Source organism: Echeneis naucrates, chromosome 4, assembly GCF_900963305.1.
Source record: "Echeneis naucrates chromosome 4, fEcheNa1.1, whole genome shotgun sequence".
NCBI lineage: Eukaryota > Metazoa > Chordata > Actinopteri > Carangiformes > Echeneidae > Echeneis > Echeneis naucrates.
Window position 1 is genome coordinate 8,366,875 of NC_042514.1, and position 24,687 is coordinate 8,391,561.

The 24,687-nt window shown below is 41.6% G+C and overlaps 1 protein-coding gene across 3 annotated transcripts; it reads right to left on the minus strand.

Annotated features, from left to right (window-relative positions):
* Positions 1-1,975: 1,975 nt before the first annotated feature.
* Positions 1,976-23,903, minus strand: gatad2ab (GATA zinc finger domain containing 2Ab). Of its 3 annotated transcripts, none has more exons than XM_029500295.1 (11): positions 23,774-23,903; positions 10,534-10,809; positions 7,228-7,351; positions 6,797-6,928; positions 6,502-6,573; positions 6,165-6,281; positions 5,843-6,043; positions 5,463-5,712; positions 4,942-5,336; positions 4,598-4,841; positions 1,976-4,137 (listed from the first exon to the last, which is right to left on the minus strand). In XM_029500295.1, the coding sequence occupies exons 2-11, from the start codon at positions 10,794-10,796 to the stop codon at positions 4,004-4,006; spliced, it is 1,932 nt and encodes a 643-aa protein (XP_029356155.1). In that variant the 5' UTR covers positions 10,797-10,809; positions 23,774-23,903; the 3' UTR covers positions 1,976-4,003. The 3 variants fall into 3 exon arrangements, with proteins under 3 accessions (XP_029356155.1, XP_029356154.1, XP_029356153.1); XM_029500294.1 differs by lacking the exon at positions 23,774-23,903 and adding an exon at positions 23,438-23,528; XM_029500293.1 differs by lacking the exon at positions 23,774-23,903 and adding an exon at positions 21,503-21,537 and having other exon boundaries at positions 4,598-4,823.
* Between the last annotated feature and the right edge of the window lie 784 nt (positions 23,904-24,687).

The window sequence follows — 24,687 nt, forward strand, 5'->3', positions numbered from 1 at the left end:
CACACACACACTCTCTTTGAATCTTGCCTCTGTTTCTCTGGCGCTCTCCTCCCGCTGTGGCCCCGGCTCATTCTCTGATAAAACCAGCTGGCTCTGTGGATCAGCTGCGCTCACCAGGAGAGCCAGCCAATTAAGAATCAGGAGGCATGGTGCTCGCCGGCTGATTGGCTCTGGATGCCGCAATCAGAGCAGTTCAGTCATCCAGGGTGCACCCCCAACCCCACCCCCCCCTCCCCCCCACCCCCACCTCCTACTTTCCCTCCCTCAGATTCACACAAATATGCACACACACGTTCACACATATTCCTAAGTGACTGAAGGATTCCCAGAATGTGGGATCTAGAGCAAGGATCAGAATGAGGAAACACCATGAGATGATATAATGAGAGCAGGTGGGTGAATCCTATTACCTAAACTGAGATAATAATGCTTTAGTAGCTGCACTAAACAGCAAATTCAGCTCCAGCTAATGTGAAAGACACCCCAGATGGATTGGCACATTAATAATCATATGAATTTAGGGGAGCAGATGAAAACACTATCTATCACTAACATGTCAGTATCACTTGTACACCATGTCACAGGGAGAAACTGCAGCTGCCCATAAGTGGGCCATGGTCGTAAACGATGGCTGACCTTCCTCTTTAAAGGTCTCTTTTTGTCTTTTTTTCCACCAGTATAATCAATTCCACTCTTTACTGCTCAACACTCTGCTTTAATTACAGGTTAGGGCGTAAATTCTTGTTTTTATGCTCGGTTGCACAAATGCACCTGATTTAACGGGATAACTGAAGGCTGGTGTAGTCTGCCAGCTAGGGGTGAATAAAGGTACTGCTATTTGAGCCATTCAAGTCTGGGACATCTCATATTTACCATAAAAGCCATTCTATTCCACGTCTAGTTGGAAAAAAAGTGAAGCACAAATCCGAAGTGAACTGACACCAGAGCTTCGACCATGCTTTTTGTCTCCCCATTATTTCTTTTTTGCGATGCGCTCCTGTTTGTGATGTTAATTTGTTCTGCTCTCTATTGTCCACTGACTTATGTTGGACAGACGCTTAAGAGCACAAGAGAAACAAAAGCAACTCTCCTTAGAATGAAATCCTGCACAAAGGTCATGCACCGAGGCCATCAACATGCCTACATGATGGCAGACATCCTCCCTCTGCATTGCATGGATGTTTTGCTGTGCCCAGCTACACAACGCCCGGCTCTGTCTGTTATGTGTGCTTTTCAGTGTCTTAAATGCCAGTGAAATGTCACTATACTAAATCAGTCAGAAACAGGAACAGCAGTCACGAAAGAGGGGTTAAAATTAGTTTTATTATTTGATAGCAGAGGAAAAAAAATAAAAATAAAATCAAAAAAAATAAAATAAAATCATACATTGTTTTCTTTTCCATTAGGGCTGCACTGCCTTTTAGCAGCAATTCAACCCCAAACACATGGAATGCTGATAATGTTGTCAAACAGCAGCAGCAGCAGCAGGCAGTAGTCAGGACAGCACAGGGTTACACTTAGCAGGGCACATAATGATGGACTCCTTCCAGGTTTATTTCTGCATCCACAAGCTGCTACCTTCTGCCTGTCAGGAATGTGAGCACAACCTGGAAGGTTTTCACTGCTACTTTGAGACAGAAACACAACATCTCAAGCGACTTAAATTAAACTTCTTGTGTTTGCATTTCTATCAAACAGTGCACATACGGCGTGTGGCGCCATCCTAAATGAAACCCACATGTACAGTGATGATACCCCAGCACAGAGGGGTAAGCTTCAACTGATACCCATTTACCTAATGCAGTGCACCATCCTTGAGAATGGAGCTTGACAATGATCAGTGAGCTAATGAGGGTGCTCAGAATACAGGACACAAAACCTTACAAAGTCACATTAGATTATCACATCGTGGATGTTATTGGGAAACCAAGACTGAGACAAGAACAGCAGAACTCTGGGTTTGTAACGACATAGCGGTGAGATATTCAGCACAAATGTTTTAATATGAAAAAGTTTTTTTTTTTTGTTTTTTTTTTTTAAATGGACAGATACAAGGTATTGCGAAAACATTTCCAGAGGGATGAAGAGGGCCGGGCAGCTTCTTTTGTCAGTTGGCTTTTCATTTTTGAACATATGGCTTGCAAAATTGATTTAAGATTTCCCCCCTCCCCCACTGCTTAAAAACAAACATGTCAACAATCTTAATCCCCCCCCCCTCCAATCTTTCATTTGACAACACTTCCCAAAAAGTCACATTAATTCATTCACCAGTGATAGGCATTAGCAGTGGGGTAAAAGAAACTGGGACCACGCCGTTGATTGAAATGAAAGAAGACAGCACATTGTTGTGAATTAACTCAACTTCTTTAACAATGAGGATTCCCCCTGTTTAAATGCAGGACATCACTAGCTTATCCTGTGCTGCTGCAACCTGATGAAAATGCACTATAGCTCACATGAAAAGGCATAGTTAGCTCAATTCGAGGACCCGACAGGAATCATACACACCTTAATGTTAAAGACTAAGAAGATCATGTCAGTTGTTGCTATAGGGGTTTTTGCATAACTACATTCTGAAAGCTGTCCACCTTCTCTCAGACCAATTGCGGGGGAAGAGTGGGAGTCACTCGACACACAAGAGAAAACCTTTTTATGTGGAGATCCATTCAAACTTAGGGCTTAATATACCTTTACTAACATGACCCTATAAATAAACCCAGAGACAGTTTGTCTATAGAAGAAAAATAATGCACCACAACCTATGACTAAAAGCAAAACAATGTCAAAAAATTTGACATTCCTTACACCCCCTCAGTGTAGCATGAATTCATGTTTATATCCAGAGAGGGTTCAAATAAACTAGAAACCTTCTAGCAGAAGGGATTCCATTTGGGCTCCACTAGTTCTTTGGAAGTTTTTTTTTTGTTGTTGTTTTTTTGTTTTGTTTTATGTGTTTTCTTTTTTTTTTTTTTTTTACAATATTCGATAAGAACAGTCCTCCCAAACATATGCTCCGTGTTTTTACATGAGTTGGTGAAACCTTGAATTTTTATTCTTCCTCATCATCTTAGGAAAAAAAAAAAAAAATCTTAAAAGTAGGCCACTACATGGAACCCAGCAGATGTAAAACCACCTCAACAGTAACATTAGCCTGTAAATTCAGACCTCAACAAGAGGCCACTTCCAAAGTATCAGGGAGCACAATATTCCAAACACAGTATATGACTTACAGAAGACAAAATCCTAACATTCAGCCATACAAAATAACCCAACACACATCAACTTCTCTACAATACACAGCGTGGTTTAGAGAGAAGAGGCAGTCTGTGTGCAGATAGAGATCAGTTTTCCAGTCCTTTTTTAATTTTATTTATTTTTGCAAAGCTGAAGCAGTTATTTTGTGGATGGTCCTTGAAGCTCAACCACAATCCCTGTGATGAGGTCTTCAGATAAGTTCAGTTCGGTTTGGCCACCACATGGGCCTGTCTGACTGGCTCAGACTAGACAGGGACAGGACGTAAGGCGAATATTTCGTGTATAAGAGTGAATATTATTGTTTTCCTGCCTAATCCAGAGGCAGGGGGGAGCTCAGGAATTGCTTGACAACTTCCTCTTTGTACAACTATGAGGATCAAACAATATACAGGGAGGGAGAGGGAACACCACTGGAATAATTTGTAAAATTGTATGCACCTATGTTAACCCAATCCCTCACAAATCCCAAATTCCGTTGGACAAATTCCTTGTATCCTAGAGGCCCAAGCCGTCGCAGCACAACTCCAATTAAGGATGAAGGACCCAGGTAAAGTTGATGGTAGGAGAGAGCTCTGAGGATGAGACTGAAGAACACTTCCATCCAACAGAATAAGAGGCCGTTTCTCCCCTGTACCATTTTGGCCAGAGGCATAGAAGTCCATAAAAACAATTAGGATGATAATGTGAATGGCTGTTATTGATATTAAGAGCAGTGATAGTTATGATGTCAGAAGAGAGTTAGACTGCATTATTTCCATGTGTTGGCTGCTTGGGAGATAGAACGGGAGGGAATCATATCCAGCAGGTACTCTCGCTGACGCTCCACAGCAGAGGTGGTCTTATGGGCAGACAAGCTGGGGTTCACATAAGCCATAGTCACACCTGTAGGGAAACGAGTAACATCAGTGATCAATGTAACAAACATCTTTACCAATAGACTGTTACATTTACTTTGTGATGAAATATTACATTATCAGAGTCCATGGAAAAAGTAGGAAGAAGGCAAACACAAAGGATATATTGGCATAAGGTCAGATGAGTCAGGATGAAAACTATTTTGCCAGCTTTAAGTACCACTGGAACGTTGAAGATTTTCATTTCTAAGTAGACAGACAAAAAAAGGCTAACAACATAAGGACCGCAAAGGGTTAGTAAAATGCTTAAAGGAAGTGAGGGCGGGGGGGCTAATTTGAAACGTTTAGCCCAAGAAAATGGGGTGAATGAACGATGAGTGACTGCGCCAGAGAGGAATCCACCTGTAAAGAGAGCAATTTACTCCAAAGAAGGGCAGATAACGAGAGTGGGTCAAGCCCGTTCTCGGTCTAAAACCATGTTTATCTACCTGTGTTGCCACTGCTCTGCTTCCTCCAGGTCACGTTTCCCTGGTTACTGCTGCTGCTGGCGCTGACCTTTGCCCCCTGCTGCAGCGGGCGTGCTGCAGCATGCTTACCTGGCCTGCTGCCCAGTGCTGCTGCTGTCACCGCACTCTGCAGCTGAGAGGAGGAGGTGAACGAGTGGACCACACCACGAGACCTCACTGCGGACTCAATGTTGTGTGACAGTTGACTCTGTGCAGAGAGACGGGCCTATTGGTGAGCCATTGTTTAAAAAAAAAAAAAAAAAAAAAAAAATGTTTTTAAACTTGAATGGCAATATTAATTCAACTCAATGAATAGCCATTCTAACCTGCTTAATGGAGGAGTGGTGGGCAGACACAGGTCTGTGCTGCATGGCAGCCCTGACCTTGTACTGCTGAGACACCACCTCACTCTTGGACAGGGAGGGAGAGGAGGACGAGGTGGTTTTAGAGACAGGAGAGGCAGAGGAAGAGGCCGCCTGCTGGAGGATACGCTGTTCAATCTCTTGCTCCTGTTGGAGTGCCTTAACGAAGGCAGCCTTCAAGCGACTGGTGTGTTCAGCCTTCAGGGCCTTCTTCTGATTGGATGACATGCATTGGTCACAGAGGATGGTCCCAACCTTCTCCTTTCTCCAGCGGGAGGTAAAGTCCGTCTTACACTGAGCACAGGTGTATGGCTCTTTAGGATTTGAGCTGGCCATTGCAGTCGCTGGGCCCAGATTACCTGTGAGATGATAAAACAAAACACAGACCTTAAAACTACATGCATACCTCTATGTTCAACAGATGGAGCCGTCATTGCACAAAAACAATCACCCAACAAACTACCAGAGTGTAAAGATCTACCCACCCCTGCCGTGCATCTCCAGAAGTTTTTGCACCACCTCTTCCAATCCCAACAAGTAGATGAATTCATTGTTGGCTGCTGAAGGAAGAAAGTTAAACTCTGGGGCAGGAGGTTTGGGTGGAGGTATCTCCAGTAGCGTCTTCTCCAACTGCTTACGCAGTGCAAGCTTGGCAGCTGCCTGCCGACTGGCTGGGGAGTCATTGATACTTGAGTTGGGTGACACAGAAGAGCCCTTTAGGCTGGTCGGAGAGGCCTGGATACAAATAATAAATTAGAATTAATAAGAGTAACACACCAATGTTATTCTTATGGTTGACAAGGCAGTGATGAGGTGTAGGCCAGCCATGAGAAAGTATACTGCATTCTTATCCTTTGCTTATCACCTGAGGGATGTTGACCATGATGTTACTGTTGGCCACATTAGCCACCCGGATGAGTCCCTGCTGAATGATTCTCTGGCCCTGGACCTGGACATTGGGCACTGAAGCCCTGGGAGCAAGCAAGAGTGGAGGGGGGCCTGAGCCACTGTGCTGCTGCTGCTGCTGACGTAGACTGGCTATCTGTTGAGGAGTGACTGCAATAGGCTGATAACAGAAGGTAGAAACAGCCATCACAGAAAATACAGGGCACATGGAGAAGAGGTGAGACAGAGAGCTACTCAAATGACTTCACTTTGAACGTGAGATGATGATGTGTAACACTAACCTGGGCTCCTCTGACCAGAGGTGGCATGACAATCTGAGAGTTGTGTTTGGACGTGACATGTTGCCCACCCCTCACCAATGGAGGAGGGATCACCGTGCCTGAGCTACGACCTGTCACCTGATGATACAAGAATAGTATTATAAAACAAATGATTTTGAACAATATCTTTCAAAGGCAGCTGAAGGACATAATTCTATACCTATACTTTTTTATACTACTCAGAAAGAAAAACTCAGCTGTCCTCCTCTGTATAATGTACCAAAAGAAGGCAATGTAGAGGCAGAATGCAGTTAAATCCGAGCACTGGCAAGTGGCTCTAATCAAGCGTTTTAACTACCTGGAGGGGCCCTTTGTTTGATGTGATACTTCCTCTCACCAAAGGAGGTGGAGTGGCTACAGAGCCTGATGCCTAGAAATGAATGAGATACAGTGTTGATCCATTAAGCTGTATGTTGCAGGAAATATTTTAAATTCTTCATTAGATATGTTAATATGACAACAAGATGAAAATATAGGGAGGAATAAAGCATTCTGATAAATAACCAAACGTGTTGTTAAAACCTGAAATACTTTTCCCATCATTATTGCATCTTCTGACTAAGACAAAGCCTCTACAGATTTTAATGTTTTACCTTTTGCACAGTGCTCTCCTTCTGTATCTGGCTCTGTCGTAGTTTCTTAAGCAGTACCAGTTTGGCCTCTTGGAGTCGCAGTTCTTCCTTCAGCTGCTTGATGACACGCTCCCTCTCCTCTGGAGAACTCTTCTGTATGAACCACAAAATGACAATGTTCAATCCAAGATCTCATTCACATTCTGCACACCTGTTTAATAAGCAGGGAAAACAAGAAGATGAAGCTGGCAAATTTAACTCACAACAGTCAGTTTAAGATAATGGCTGCAGTTAGCACTAATGCAAAATCATGCATTCAAAAAATGTAGAATTGAGACTATGCAGAAATGTCTGTTTGGGAGTGTGGTCTCATCTAGTCCAGCAGCTGTAGTTCAGGCTTTGAGACAACTGGTTAAAAGCACACTGATTTGAATGCAACAGTTCTTTCCTACCATTAGTTTATCTGTGTCAGTCTTTGTGAAGCAGTGACCATTCATGACAGGACTGGATGGCTCGTTGTCTGATAACACAATCACATCATCTGGTGATGGTGGCTGCCGCTCCTTCTTAATATCACTGAAAGAAAACAAATTAAAAGTAATAAAACCATTGATACAATATTACAACTGACTGATTTATCAAGTTTCATCATACAACTTTATAATACACATTTAAGTCTCAATTACAATTACCATCAACTACCACCAATATATAGTTTTGTGTGATGTCCAGTAGATGGCGATATATAGTTATGATTTTGTCTTTCCTGTTGCAGCGCAAACGTGCACTAGGAGACACAAGCAGATGAGAACCAAGAGATCAATAATGGAGTAATGGCGACGGGAAGATCGCAACAACCCATTATCACCAGCGAAAGGTAACACTGACGAACATCCTGCTCCCTTCCTACCAGGCACAGTCGGTCACAAACAACATGAAAACAAAGGGAAAATTAACTGCCTCATTTGTATAGAAGGAAAAGGCCTAAATCCTTTGATAAAATAATAACAAGCGGCATTTTCTGAGGCCTAAGGAGAACAAAGGCGACTAGTGGCAGGCTACATGTAGATCATTCTGGGGAGGGCTGGACATAAGAAATGGGGGATGGTTTTATTTTGCGGGGCATGGACTTTGGGGAAGAATAAATCCGCCTGTATCACAGCAGGGATTCAGTCAGGTCTTAAGGGTTGAGGAGTTTGAAAATGTCCGAGTAATAGGGGAAACTGGTGGAGTAGGAAGCAAGGTAACGATACGACAGAATGTCACATGTAGAGGTTCGAGTCAAAATGTTGAGATATGCATGCACACATGCACTGAAGTTATATAATTGTTCAGGCACTGTCGAGCAAGAGGCTTCAGGGCTTCAAGCTTAGGCCCAGTTTATCACCCAGACAGGGCCTCACCCCTCCCCTACCTCTGTGGCAAGGCCTGTGGCCTAGCCAGATCGGCACAGCCTGGGCCTCAGCTCTCCCCTCCCTCCCAGCTGCCGACACCAGAGTCACAAGCTGAGAAGAGCAGAGGTCCGCTGGAGACACTGGAGAGGGTGACAGTGAAGGGGGAGGGGAATACATGGCCAGAAGCCAACCTATTGTGTACACTCACTCTCACTCAGTCACTCACCAAGTCACTTCTTCACACACCCCTCCCCCAACCTTACTTCTTCATCTTTTATACTCCCAACTCACTGAATCAGTTCTTCATACTCTTTCTTCCTTTGGCACACGCCTGTCTTCAGTCATACTTCTCTGCCGTCTTCTCCTTCGGCACAACAGCTGTGTAACTGCCCCCCTCAACAAACACTGCATTCAACAAGGTCAGCTGCATAATACCCAAGTTGTATATACTTGCATTATAAGATGAACAGACTATCACGACCCAAACAACAAACTTTATTTTTGTCATAACTTTGTTGCTAAGAGCTGCTAAGAAAATCAATCTGTGTTATACAATATTCATACGATATGATATAAACAATATGCTGCTACTTCCTGGAATTTACTTGCCCAATGTGTTTTTCTATTCAAATTTAGAACGATGTCTGACATCCTGGTAGTTTGAGAACATGGCTATTCTGAGAGAGAATATGCTCCTAAAGCACAGCTGAAGCCTGAGGGGGCAGCAGTTTTCCTCTGCAGCCCGGTTTACATTCTGCATGTATGAAATGATAAACTAAGGAAGACACAGGTAGCATTAATGAGAAATCTAAATCTTCATCATCTCTCACAAAAGCTTAATGGCGACTCTGATGTTTTGAATGCCTTGGCATGACATGAACTGGCTTGTGGTGGTTGCTGCTACTCAATTGAGAACAGCTTACACAATCATTACAACACACAACAGTGTGCTTATGTAAGGTCCTGCATTTCTGCATGTTTCCCCGATAATGACTTCACACTGACCCCACTGTGAGACTGCTGAAACAGGCATTCTCAGAGGTGCAGGTCACGCAGTTCAAAATGCAGAGAAACCCTGCGTTTCCATTTTTAGCTAAACCAGCCTCTTAACATGAATAAAAGAGCTGAGCTACAAATACCCAACAGGCCTTGCAAAGTCATACATGTTTAAAGCATGTACACAGTAGCACAAAACTTGACACCTAGAAAAAGATGGAAGGGAGCATGCCACATGTACTCATTCAAGACATGTTGGTTGCTATACTGCTGTTTGGATTGACAGATGTGGTTTGTGGGAAATGTCACCAATAGTTTTACAAAGTTGGACTACACAAATGAAATCTTTTGCACATCAAGGTAATCACCTTGCAGCACACACCGATGCATGCTGACAGTGAAACAGAGGCCAAAATGTGACATTTGTTGAACTTTTGATATGCCAGAGGTGAAGCCAACACATCATCTTTCTGTTCCACTTTAACTGCCATCACATCACTGTGTGTATTTATCGCTCTATCAAACATCACATGACATCAGGCATTTCTCTGCGTGGTCATGTGACACACCCACCACCCCTCATGGCCCCTCCTTCCTCCAACTGCTCCTTCCAATGTGGAAACCATGGCAACGGCCAGTTGGAACCAGTTTGTGACACATAGCCTTCATTTTGTGTGAAGTGCGAGGCAGAGTTCAGGTGCCGCTGTGGGAGAAAATGGAGCCCAGGCCTCAGGAGCCTCAAAGTTTTCAAAATGGGGGCAGGCTGCTGGTAACCACACAGCGACTTCCTGTATGACTCCTGTCAGACCACTTGCTGAGCAAAGTTAAGAGAGAAACCTGAAACTCCAATCGTGTCGTCTTAACGCCTGATTACTAACGGCATGCATGCATGCAATCCATTAATAATCTGAAACAATTTTTAAGACAAACTGACATACTAGGTCACACCATCTGTGTTAAACATCTATGATGACTCAACATCAAGGAATCATTACAGAAACACAGCAGCAAACTATTCTTTGTACCTTCTACCCTTGCAGTCACAAACCAGTTTGTAAGCAGATTATGATGATTTTTTTTCCAGCTGGAAATACTTACAAAGGGTTTACTGTGGACAAAGTTGGCTGACTGCAATCGGGAAGCTCAATGTGGAGTAGGGTTAGAGACTTTAACACAAAAAGTGTTTATAGTATTTATTCAATGTTGTTCACAGACTAATGGCTGTGACACTAATTTGTATATAGAACAATAATATGTTCCTTATGAGCTCCCAGCTGCTATGAACGGACACCACTCAGCACTGTTCATATTACTGCACGAAAATAAGGGGACTCCATGACATAATGTGGGAATTTTATCTTGTCTAACCTTTTAGATGTGCTCATATCGACGGGCTCGTCTCCAGTCTGAACCTCCACCTTGATGGTGGCCTTCACCTCCCCGGATTTTAGGATGCTGTCTGCGACCTTTGCAGCCTGATCGCTCTTCAGTTTGACACCTTCTCCAGCATCTCCCCTCTCCAGCTTAACCCGTTTACCATCCATGTCCCCCAGGGAACCACCCAGGGCTGCATGGTCCCTCTCCAGAGCCCGCTTCTGGCTGCGTGTTTGTCGCACTGCCTCCTCTGACATGGCTGCTCTCACCCTGAGGAGAGGGGAAGAAAACAGTTATGGCAATCTCAATACAGGTCACGAAAAAAAACGTAGCATACAATCAGACATTATGCACTGCCACACTGACCATGCACCGCAGTCACTCTAGGTAGGTGCTTTTGGTACATGTTTTGCATGTGAACAAAGACTGGTGGTTTCCCACAAAGATTTTCTAAGTGTTCAAGGCATTTACAAAAGAATGAGCTTGACCTGACCCCCCACGACCCTTACAGATGAGCGTGAGAAAAATGACTTGAAATTTGATTTGCAAACAGAAGATGCATATAGGTCGAAAGACAAAGAAGTTGTCCTGTACATCTTTACAAGTAAAGTTTGACTGGCACTTATCACAGGCCATATAGAAAATTTCAGCTGTCTCAATTCAATTTCAAATTAAATTTATGGATTAAACAGCGGTTCCAGGTCTACACGCTACAGTGATAACTGACCATCAGTCACAAGGCTGCCTTTGTCTCAGAGGGAACAGACTGAATGTTAAACAAAATCTACAAATCTGAAATCTGTAATATCACACAGGTGAGGATGCAATTTTATGACAAGTTATAAAAAATAAAATAAAAACCACATTAAAAAACATAATTGAAAAACCTTGAAACACTTTTACCAGCACATTAATGACAAAGAAAGGAAAGAAACCCTCGCATCTATCAAAATAAGCATTTTTGTTTGGAGAAAATAGAAATTGTTCCAACTCCAGTTCTAACTGCATGAAAGGGAACAACCCAGGGGTGTATAAGCATCTCCTGCCCTACTGCCAGTACCCCAGATGCTGATCCAAATCTCATCCAGTAGAGTAAGAGCAGACACACTTTGCTCTCTCGTAAAAAGCTATTACACAGCAGAAAGATAGCACTACTGTGCAACAGCCACACCAATGTAGGCCAGGTTGTCATTATGGGAGAGACATTAGCCTTGAATTAATGTTAAAATATTGTGAACATCATTTTGTACAAGGACAAACGCATGAAGATCTGTGCATCTTAACAGATTCTGACCCAACTGCCTAAATTGTTACTAAGACTCCATGTATGCATACAAGATGTAATTTTCAATTTCTGATTCACAATCCCCATTCAGGGTCTTTGCGGCCCAATGGGACATAATGGTAGCTCCACATGACCCTATCCCAAGATTCCACAAGAAACAAAAAGCACTTCCCTTAAAAAACTAGTTCAAACCGGTCTTCAATTAGTGAAGGCGGAGGTTTAACCCCTGGAGAGACAGAGTGGCAAAAAGGGTGGGAAACAGCCGAGGACAATCCCAAACATGTCTACTGTCCAACAGCGGGGCAGACACAACACCAACATGTCTTCAAAGTCAATGGTGTCTGACAAACGAATAGTCCACTATCGCAAACCAACCTTTTATATTTAAAACTCTTATAATTAGGTAACTTCAATTTCAGTACTGTTCCACAGATCTCATCTTGGGATACATGCTATACCATCCAAGACTGCAAAGGTTTAAATAATACATAAATAAATAAATAAAAAAGCAAAAAAGGGATAATCGTTATTCCCACAATGTATTAAACGTATAAAGTAGTCCTGTAGTTCACATCTGTTAGTTAAGCCAAGTTTTATTTTTTACTGGAGATAAGACACTGATAACACCTTGCATTTGAATGTTTGCAATAACCAAACACATTAAAAACAACTTCAACACAGCTTAACAGTTCTGCATTTGTGAGGCCTAACATTCAGCCTGCTCTGGTAACACAGAGACAGATGTGTCCTGCTGTACAATCCCTGAATACAAAGGATATCTATCTAAAAGAGATGACAGCTTGTGTGTGGGTGTATGTTTGTGTTTAGTGTTTGAGAAACTACTTTAGCCTGTAAGACTGTACAAATGGTGGGTGTACATTCTTACTGCAACACTGTGGTGGTGAACCGTGTCAGTTATAAAATGACTGTAACCCTTTGCCTGCGTGGTGATGTTAAGTCACAGTAGAGCGCTCCACCTGCCGTGGTTGCTACTTCAGGACTGAAGATGTAGCTACTTTTCTCCCAGATAAGACAGACATCACAATTTGTTTGATGCTAACTAACAAGGGGGTGGGGTTGTAAAACAAAATAAAACAGTAATTGACGAATATGTTGTGATTATTTCAAGAATTATTTTGACATCCGAGACAGACTCAGGGTTGCATGTGTCTGTTTCATCACTGTATCACATTCATCTTAAGTAAAGCACCACTACTGAAACTGTTTTCAATGCATCTCTTGATTTCTGTATGAGCCCTGAATGCCTCCTGTGTCATCGGAGGTCATTTACTACCTCCACTAAGAGCGACTGAAGATGACAAAAGCTGTTGGGAGATTCATCATCCACCTGGTCTGATCTTAGCCATCAAACAGAGTAGAGTGTATCTAGGCTATTCAGGGTGAATCCTCTGAGGAGTTACAGAGCAGAAAAACATGGCATCAATAGCTCAAGCTACTGAGACAGTAGAGTTTTTGTGATGGCAAAAGTATAACAAAAAGTTTAAATAATTCTGACAATACCATTTCTCTTTCCGTGTTGAGTCAGTCAAATTAAAATTGCTGACTCTCCGGTCTGATGTTTATACTGTTGCTAAAACTTACATAGACCAATACAGTTTAAACGAGGACAGTAATTGATATTTTATAGCATGACAATCAATGACAAAGGGACCCTGATTCAATTAGGGCTACTAGCATTCTTGGCTGTTGCAACATCCCATGAGCTCCATCCATGAAGGGTGTCTCTCAAAAAAAATCTGACAAACAAATTAGACTTCATTATGGACACGTCAGTCAGGAAAAGCCAGCACATAGCGTCCACACACTGGAGGACAGGCTCAGATTACAGTACGAAATGATTACTGATTTTGAAAAACAGGTTCAGTTACGACTCAATACAACTCTATAAATACCAATGCACAAATCTATTTAATAAGAAACCATGAATTTTGCACTCTCCACAACAGACATTGCGAAATATTATTGTTTATATATGAGTAACTAGCTACATTATATGGCATATTCGAAAACTGGTTGACAATCAAATTTGTTGAGGATAAATACAAAGAAAAAAAAAAGCAACATTAAAGGTCTTAGAAAGGTGTTGGGCCAACACATGCTGCTTTTAATTTGCCCTAGAGTCTCCAGCAGGGATGGAAACCAGCCATCAAAGAGATTATTTCTCCATTTGGTGGCAGAGATGGGTGGTGATAGTGGCGCAGAGGGCTGCCTAACAAATCAGTCCCAAATCTGACATAGGTGCTCTGTTATGTTAAAGTCTATGAAGGCCATAGAGTTGCATTATCTTAATACTCATCAGTGCAACCCCTCCTCACATCACAATAAAAATGTTCTATCATTGGATAAAAGAAGATCATTAAGAGCAACTTAGTAATGATTTGTGGTGAACCTTTCCTGTAAGAGATCAAAAGGACCTAAACCATGTCAGCAGCACTGTCCTCACTACAACGCTAAAGAACTCAAGCCTGGACTAGTCTCTTCTCAAAAGTGTGGTGAAAGATGACTCATCTGATCATATCTCTTTTTTCCCATGTCCCAGTAGACCAGTGTCCATGGTTTTTCTTTCATTGCAATCATCTTAGTAATATGGGGTTGATGCACAGCAAACCTACTATTATATCCTTCTGTGTGCAGTTGTTGATGGACTGATCTTGCTGACACAGTATGATTGCGTCCTGCACTGTCATTCTCAGTCACCTAAGGACGACTAGTTCCTTTTTTCTTCACATATTTCACAAATGTATGAGCTTTGCAGTCAAGTGCACTGTTGACCACAGTGTCCATTCACGGCTTTAGATTTTTTTGCGTCTAAATGCACGTCACCTACTGAAACACTAGCTGGAGGAGCCAGGCTGATTGAAGCCCTTGTCATCTGCACCCCTACAATGAACCCTGTCCCTTAGGGTCCTCCTCTTGCCATTTTGATACAAATTCTGAATTGGCCAATTGCACCAAGCAGTACCGCTGTGTGTGCATTTGTTACATTTCCCCATTCGTTTATTCAGGTTGTTTATTCTCTACATCACGTTGACATAAAAATGCAGCAGCCATGAAAAAGATATAAGACGACAGCAGCCAGTGATTAGTGATCTGTGCTTCTTCCTCTCGGGAGACTATGAGAGAGGAGAAAATGCATGTCCCCCTCATTTCCCTTCCGTTGCTCAGAATAATAAGGCCTAAGGGCAGAGCAGATCTTAAGATGGAGGGAGGGAGGGGGTGAAGGAGTAAGGGACCACAAAAAGATGAGACATCTCTACTACCCTTTCATATTAAGATGTGCGAAAAGATATGTACCAAGCCTTTGACTTCCTTTGTCGCAGTAGGCTATCAATATATTCAATAAGTTAGCATTTCTTTGTGAAAGCTATAAAGGGTAGCATCAGTTCTCTTGTCTATAAATTAAGGTGTATGAGGCAAATCAGCTATACCACTGTCTAATGTAGCATGACAAGAAGCACTTCCCTAAAAGAAAATGGAAATCTTGTGACCAAGACTGAAATCACACATTGCATTCTCAATAGTCAGTCTCCTATTGTGTCCACTGGTTTATAGGGAGCTGATCGATGGCTAGGGCTCATCCTCTCAGGTAGTGTGTTATCCTCTCATGCCCAGCACTATAATGATCTCTCCACTGGGAGTGGAAACAGCCAGCTAACATAAAATAAACCCTGCAGCCTTTTCAAATGTGTTCTTGGGGTTGAAAACAAGGGAAAACAACAATTATGTCCAATAAAAGCAATATAGGTGCAGATTATTACTGCCCAATAAAAGACTGCTCTTGTTCTTAAGGGTAAGGGGTCCTGGCCCTTATAGTATTGAATTATTTGCTCAAACTGGCAATTACCAGGTAGTTATGACCTGGTGATCCTAAAGCCAGGGTGACTCCTTTTTGCTTAATATAAAAAGGTATTCCTGCAGCTAAATTTATCTCATTACATAATCAGAAAATGTTCTTTCACTAACTAAAACCTTTCAGGTTGTCAATGGGATCTGTTCTTTTTCTTTGGGATGTTATCTAAATAGCAGAACAAGAGCCAACTACCTATGCTAATCTGTGATCACCAGACTAGGAGAGGGGGCAGGGACCAGCTGTGGTGGTGCCATGGTTGGGGGAGGGAAAGGGGTGTAGAGCGTATGTGGTTAACTGAGCCATAATCAAACTGTACTCAAGTGAAAAATACTCTTCCTTGTCTTCTCTTTCTCATTTGCTCACTCAATGTCCTTCCCTCCACCCCTCCCTGCCTCACACGCTCCCCCCTCCTACTCCTCCTCAGTTGTTCTGTTGTTGGCTCGGCCAGCTCAGAAGTGTGTGCCCCTACTGGCTGAGTCCCGAACGCCAAGGGTTAAGCCCCTGCCATTTTAACGCCAGTGACAGATCAGACCATTAGGGTGTTACCTAACAAAATGGAAGCCTTTAACCCTGAATCTGCCAGACTGCCTCTGTGTGTGTGTGTGTGTGTGTGTGTGTGTGTGTGTGTGTGTGTGTGTGTGTGTGTGTGTGTGTTTTTGAGAGTGAGAGAGCACCAGAGTCTCACAGAGTGTATGTATGTGTGCGCATGTCTCCACCTGGATTCTCCCTCAGCAATGTGACAACGACAAAAGCAGTAAGTCCAGGGAGCGCAAAACAGACTTTGGTGCGTGATCACACAAGAATGTATAAACACAAAGCCAGACTAAGAAACATACAACTATGACTATTTTTAAAACTCATATATGAAAAACACTTATGTACCTGCTAATGTACATACAGAACTAATGAAGCAAAAAATTAAGAAACCTTTGAAGATCGCATCCTGATTTTGACGAGCATATACAAATACATGTGTGTAATGCACATAAGCTTTGTGTAGTATTTTGAGGAACTGATTCACAGTATAAACATAACAAAACTCTCCAACATATCAGGGCAACCTTCTCTAGTACCTTCCTTGTGCTTATTAAAAAAAAAAAAAAAAAAGCTGGCTATATTGTCAACCACAGATGTTTACTAGCTATAATAAAAAGGAACAGCTAAATGTTTTCAAAAATCCTAGACAGGGATAATCCAATTTCAGCCAAATTGCTTCCAAATGGTTACTCCATAATCCTGTAAAACCAGAAGCCCATACCCACGTATAAACCAGTGTGCCAGGACACACACAGACTACTATCACATTACATTTCTCAGAAATGGGTGGTAGCAGGAAGTGATCAGGGCAGAAGGGGAAGAGGAGTTCAGATTTTGATTAAAAAAAAAAAAAAATCAAAGGCATGACAGCTGTGAGTTAAGCACGTCATCAGTGCGCGTTACCGAAAAACATCAAGTGAGTCATCTTGTATTTTTGAGTTAAGTCAGGGCTCATAAGTTTTAAAAGATTTCCATGCATGAGTGACATGACAAAAGCCACTGAAATGGAGATTTCTGATAATGACAAATTTAAGTAGCAAATTAATTAGTGGATGAAGCAATATGAATGAGTGTAATGGTAAAATACAGACAGAACAAGCTTGTTGTTCCATCCCAAAGCAGAAAACCGTACCATTCAATATTATTAAACAGTCCGTCAGACTGTCAAACATTTTCCAGGAGCAATAGTAAAGCAAAATTATATTGGAGTCAATGGCTGGCTGGTTAAGCTGGATGATGTGCCATAACTTGCCAGGCTTGTTTTAGCAACTGATAGGTGAAAAAAAACCCAAAGACAAAACTTAAGACCTTTTTCCACAACACTTCCCACAAATCTCATCTGATACACAAGTAAGCTTCATTTCTTGTTTGGCATTTTACAGGCCAATAAGTACAAGTGTTACATTTAAGAATGGTTAGTGCTCACAATGCAGATGTTGGACATGTCTAGAAAATCCAATCAAGTCTACATACAAATAGACATAGAAAGAGCAAGATTCATTCATCACTATTAGGTGTGGTGTTCCCACACCTAATAGTGATGTCACAGCTTGGTATTGAACTACGCTACTGTTGCGTGCCAGAATAGGTGGTTTATATCCTATTTTAATTAAGATGTATATTCTATCATGAAACCCTTCTAAACACATAGGCACTACTTTGAGCTACACAACCAACTATATGGTGACCTATACCATTTCATCCAAACAAAATTGCCAATTTGAAGAGTTGCTCCACCCACATTGTTAAGTTGATAGAACTTAAACATGGGGCTTTTGTGAACTTGAGAGGCTGTTAAAGGTTTACCCTCTGTACTATCTTCAACATAAATTCTATCAATTACGATCACGACCAGCTGTCAGAATAGTAAAATCTCCAAACAAATCCACAGATCTCAACTTCCTTTTGCCCTCCCATATACTCAGTAGGGTTCATACAGTTACGGCTGCACCAAATTAATTGGAAAGAGTGATTGAAGAAGTGCTTCATGTTCTTCTGCCATAATTAACTTGAAATTTAAAAATATAACTGGCAAATAACAGCAGATCTTGCTCAATTGCCATCAATCTACAAAATTTCTCATTCCTGCAGAGGGGTGAATGGTCTTTAAAACAGATTACAGGAAACAGATTACTAAAAATCCCACTTTCAGTCATTTACTCTATTTTTAATATTGTAAACCACCATAATTATGTACCAGGTGTATTTCTTATGAGCATAAAACAATGGTACAGTACCATTGTAACTGGGACATCTGAGGAGACTGTATGCCTAACGAAGAGTAGGATTCAGTCATCGAGGTGATGCTAAAAATACAATTTGTAACCTGAGTCCTTTCTCTCTAATAATGACCTGATCCAACAGAGGGCAGTGGTATTACTGTTGTCAGGAATGATAATCTGGTCTTTTTTTCTGTGTACTGTGTTGGACAAGGTGGAAGACAATGCAATGTGTGACATTGGTAAGAGATTTCCCTTTAACAGAGGATATATCCCTGCCACAGCATTAACGTAAAATATTTCCAATTTCCAATACTATGACTACTAAAAATAATAATGCACAGCACTGACCATGTCAAGTATGACCACGATATAATTCAATCATCACTCATGCATTAGTTGAGATCCCCTTACAGTAGTGTGTCTCCAAAAGCAACCAATTATTTTAATTATGTATGCACTAATTCTTTGCCTGGCCAATTATCAAATGAAATATATTTCTAATTATCAGAGTTCACGAAGGAAGCTGCTTCTTCCTGTCTGTACTCATCCCCCTGTGGCCTAAAGCCACGTCCCGCCCATGACACCATCTTAGTGGTTTGACTTCAAATGTTCTGGTCCAACAACAATGAAGGCGACTGTGTACACTGTACAACTGTCAAAAACTATAAGCAGCCCAGGTTAGTGAGTGGCATGTCAAAAGGAGGTGGACAGATATTCCTGAAGTATCAATACACATGTGGATCCTCTATATTTAAGTAATGACAACACCACAAGCTTATAACCCAGTTCATTTTAGTTAGCCACTGTAGATTTAATTCAGTAATTAATTAATGGGAGACATTTTTATATGAACATCTGCAGAAGATCTGGATAGCCCCCAGTGCATGAAGCATTATTGAATCTGACAGGTGTTAAAGGAAAGAAGATCAGGTGAGATCTTCTATTTGGTTGCATTTCTTTCAATACCAGTATGATAACTATCAATTTTCATACCATAGTACATCATGAAACGAATACACAGTTATTAAAATTTCATTACGATTTGATCCTGCCTTTTTCCACCAACCCCATTCCCGTCCATGATTTTACAAGTTATTCTGCCTACTGGTGTTTACATGCAATGAGAGCAATTGAGGGGTTTGTTCATCAAAATGGATCCAGTATCTTAAACCTCATGTCAGTTCAGTTAGCCCTTGTTTTAAAGACTTTTTAGGCCGAGGATGAAGAAACATGGACATACTAGCTGCACTAAACAGCCATGTGGAATGGAGTCAGACAGGACAGTTTGTCCACTTATGGACATATGCTTCCATGCTGCATGTATCGAAGTTGCTGCTCTGCCTGTTTGCTGCACTGAGTTTGACAGTTGCCATGTCAGCACTAGCCACACAGTGGGAGCAATTGTTAAAGGAGGAATGGGAGGGGGGTGTAGAAATGTGTGTTCCATAAAGTGAAAAGTGCAATTAGTCTTGTTCTCATTGGATGAGATGCCATTTTAGGCAATGCTGGATATGCATGTTGTCACTTGAAAGCAAAAATGCTGGTGGAATCAAGTAAAAGCAAAATTGATATTTACATTATCTAAGTCAACATTGGGTTAATTACCATCCAAGTACCATGTGGTGGTTATAGCTTTGAAATTGTGAGGATATGCCTTGTGGCAAAACTATATAAGCAGTTCTTCCTCCTACCCAAATTAAAAAGACGTTAAATTGTATAAACGGCCAGTTGAACAGAGGCGAGTAAGCAGTTGACTAACCTGTGTTAAAAATTTGGAAATCCCCTGTGAAGGGATGTTATTGTACGTGCTGGACTTTTTTTTTTTTAAGAGTTATGTTTCCGTATCCATACCATACAACTAGACAGATGAAAATACACAAGACGGTTTTGCAACGAATTTGATCAATATGGTTTTGTCTAATTAGTGTGTGGTATGGTTTTTGGACGGGGATACATTTTGAGCCTGCAAATACCTGTGGCAGCAGGCCTGGAGTTATTTGTACCTGCCGTCATTGGTTTTGGTCTGGTGCACTTTCTACTTTTATAAAATAATCACTGTGAAATTAAATCTGTTTGGGTTTCAGTTGTGCTTGTCTCACTCTCTCCTCTTTCCAAACATCTCTTAGTTTTGTGATTGTACACTATGTGTATACAAAGACATCCTTATCAAACACAACATAACCATCTTTACTATGGCATTCAACGTTAAAAACAACCCCCCCCCCAAAAAAAAATAAGTATTTTGCATTTTTTCCTGCCTATATAGCACCTCTACCAGTTTGGAGAGCGATCTCTGAACAAAAAAAAATCTTATTTATTTAAAGGGGAAATTGCTGAATTGGTCAGCACGCACACTTAATGCAGGTATAACATCAGCCTTCTCGATTGATACATGTCCAGTCTAAACTGAAATGCTGTATTTCATTGGGCGCTAATCATGTAAATAGCAGACAATGAGTACATTTCCTGTTTAGCATATAGTTAAAAATATAGGAAATATGATGAGGCAAAAAACTCATGACTGTAAGCTTTTGTTTGTAGTAGTGCCAAAATTTCATACATACGCTTTTAACTGTCTAAGACAGGTTGAGCCCACTGTAAACACACATGCTTAAGTCAATATAAAGTCCAATAGGGTAAACAAAAAATTGCTCGGTCAGCCAAACATTGGACGATTCATCTTCTCCTGCTCCAAGAATTGCCCAAGATTTGGGTGTGACCCTATGACTAGTAGCTACTGCAATGTAATGATACAAACAGGGCAATTGTTGGTAAAAGTTAGTAATAGTACAACATCTAATAGTACGTACGTCAACTCAGGTAGCAAGCAATACATAGAACAATACTGAAAGTAAAGCGATGCTAAAACATAAACTACATCTAATGATTTCCACTTGAAGCAGCATCTTTCGCTTTTGTATCTGACTTGATAATCATAGCACGACTGCATAAAAGAGGCCAGGACTCTCACAGTCAGTCTTTCTCTTTTGATGTCGCTATGGTTGACAACTTGTCCTAAAATTTAAAGTACAAGTATCACTTACCTACCACACTTTGGAGTGTCGGTATGATTTTAGCAGCATTTCCTGTTAACCTTTTTACAATGACTGTGCTCACACTCAGACTGCTGTGTTAAACTGTGCCTCACAGAAAGTTCCTGAGATACTGTTATTGTTAAGCCTCAGCCAGATGTTAATGGGAACAATAAGAGTAATACCACTATACAGAAGGTGACCATTACAGTAACATAAAAAGCTATTTTCTTTTCATTCAAAGACATTAAAAAGGAAAATTGCTGTAAAATCCTTCAAAAAAATAAAAATAAATAAATAATCAAGGTTCACCTTTAAGCTGAAAATGTAAAGTTGCAGCTCAGCACAACTGAAACCAACTTATGGTAAGGTTTATTTCCCCCAAAACTGACCTGTTAATATAACTAAAATAACAATAGTACACTTCACAACGCCACCAGTGAGCAAGGTTAATTTGAGTTTTACATATGACCCCCCCCCCAAAAAAGTCTAGCGGGTGGTGGAAAATAGAGATACATCTTTTAAAAGTTTCTGTCCTGATGCAGCAGTATAAGAGTGGATCTGAAGACATGCCTGTCTGGTCACATCACTCTCAGGAGGGTTTTTCATAAGAGGCACCCCTCCTCAGGCAAATCCAAGGCCCATCATAAAATGCAAAGCGACATGTGTCACCAATCAATAGCCAAGGGTGCCAACTGTCTGCTACGTCTAAAAGGAGGGTACTTGCTCATCAGATGTAAAGATATAAACACCGCAGTTCACTTTAAACACACCTCAAAGAAAGTCAAGCACTGCCTTTGGGTACCCACCCAAACAACATAACCCATGGTTCACGGCTCACTGTAGATTAAGGTGACTGTCTAAACTGACATTCAAATGCTGATCTCCTGTCCGGTAATTACAAGGTCTAGCAGTTCTGCCATATCTTACCAACAGAAAACCATGCCAATCCCATGAAACGACTAATACTACAGGAATGCCTTCAAATGGTTGAGAAATCACAAATGTGGTAGTTGCCGGACGTACCTTAAGACTGTAAAAACTAGACATCTCATTATATCCATTAAGTGCTGGATTTTGTATTTCACTGAATAAACGCTGATATTCTGGTACAAACCACAAAGTGTGTATTTGGTCGTCCGGTGTCTGATTCGGGTGCCCGTGGTGGACAGACAGGCAGACAGGCAGGCCGGCAGGCAGACAGACAGACAGACAGACAGACAGACACTCCGACGGAGGCACGACCGTCCACCATTACGCCTCCATAAAAAGGCTTTTCACGGCTGAGCTAATCTGACAAAGTTGTGAGATCAGTGAGCTCACGGAGCCACAATCATACCCATCTGCGGCTTGAGATCAGATGCCGGCTTTACAATATACCCCGGCGATGGTGTTTACGCCGCTGATAAACTTTAGTGGCCCAACTTTACCGAGAAGAATTGCTAGCCATTTCCAACTTGCCCATCAAAAACAGCAGGCTACCTAATGCTAACGTTAACTTGCCAACAACAACCTGTCCATCTGTCCGGCTACCAAAAAAAAAAAAAAAAAAAAAAAAAAGCCAAGGGGCTATCTCATACGAGCTAACAGTCAACGGTGGCCATCGCCGATTACACTGATTAAACGACAGTCCTCTTACAATATGGGACATCCTCCTTTCAGATGTGACAGTGCGGATTGTCGCAGTTAACCTAGATGTCGGTGCGAGTCCAAATAGCGACACACAGACAATGAAACCGACCTCATCTCACCGAGCCGCTAATGTTAACAGGCTAGCTAGCTAGCGAGCTAAAGTTAGCCTGCTATGGCTAACTCCACGGACACTCGTCTGCCCAGACAGACAGCCGCTAAATTTATTCACAAATAATTCATCGTTAATTCCGCACACAAACACGCTTTTTTTTTAAACTCGGCGTTGCACCGCGTTGGTATAAACAAATAAACAACTCACATTATATCTTACTATTGGAGCGCCCTTTCCCAAGTTTGTGTGTATGTGGGGGGGGGAGTTAGTTTCAATTTTGCTGGACTTTTTCAGGCGGTTTGTTCCCGGCAGCCAATGCTCGGTAGGTGTATGTGTGCAGCCGAGCGACACACAAACCTTGCACGTTAGCCACGACCAGGCTATGCTAGCTAGCTTAACTTAAGTTAGCCGTGCTAACGCCGACCGGAGAAACTTCCTTCGTCGTCATAATTTCATTGAAGGAAAAAAAACAACAACAACAACAAAAAAACCAAAGAAAATAATGGATTAGTTGATCGGATGAGTGAAATTACGTTAACTTACGGAGTCTAGGAGGGGCTTTGCCGAGTCTCCCCCCCGGTGATTTGGAGTTGTTTGGTGTCGGTATTTAGCTGGCTTCGGTGTAAAATCCCGGGGATCCCCTCTCTTCTGTCCGCTGCCACTCCGGTTGCCAGATAATGTAATGAGCCGCCACAGGCGGCGTCATGCTGCGTTCATACACACCTCGGAAATGTTAAGTTTCCATCCGCCGAAATCGAGGCAAATGCTGCGTTTGGAAAAAATACACGCTTACAGTACAGAAACGGGGATGGGAACACCAGCTACTGAATTGGAACCCAAAATTTGGATTAAGTAGTTAATAATATGGCCTTATTGTGTGATAACCTTTTGAAAATATAGTCTGATCCTGTGGTAAACTGCCTGTGGGTTAATGTGACAATTGTGGGCTTTTTGTAATGAAATTGTGTCTGTTTATGTGTAATAGGCCAAATCTAAAAACATAAAAATTATGCTGCGAAAGGGTGAAAGTGAGATCGTGCAGTTTGGTTTGGTGTTTTAGTTATACTAAGCAAGCACACATCATGCACACATTTATATATATATATATATATATTTACCAGGAATGTAAGTGAAATGTTACAAACATGTTATATTAAAATGTGTTTATTCAGACACAGTATTGTGTTCGTCTTGGGGCCTACATGTAGAATGTGGATATGATTTGTGTGGGAGTGATGCGCTTACTTTGCGTTATTCCTTTCCATCATGTGCCACTGCATCCAAATCGTCTTAAATGAATTAAACAAAACAAACAAACAAACAAACACTGGTCTGTGATTATTCTCACTGACTAAAACCCCCAGTTTCTTGGATAATAGCAGAGTGGTTCAGACTGCTCTAATAATTTTCTCATCTGTTTCAGTTTAACACCAGTCAGTCTCAAAGAGGTTTAACCC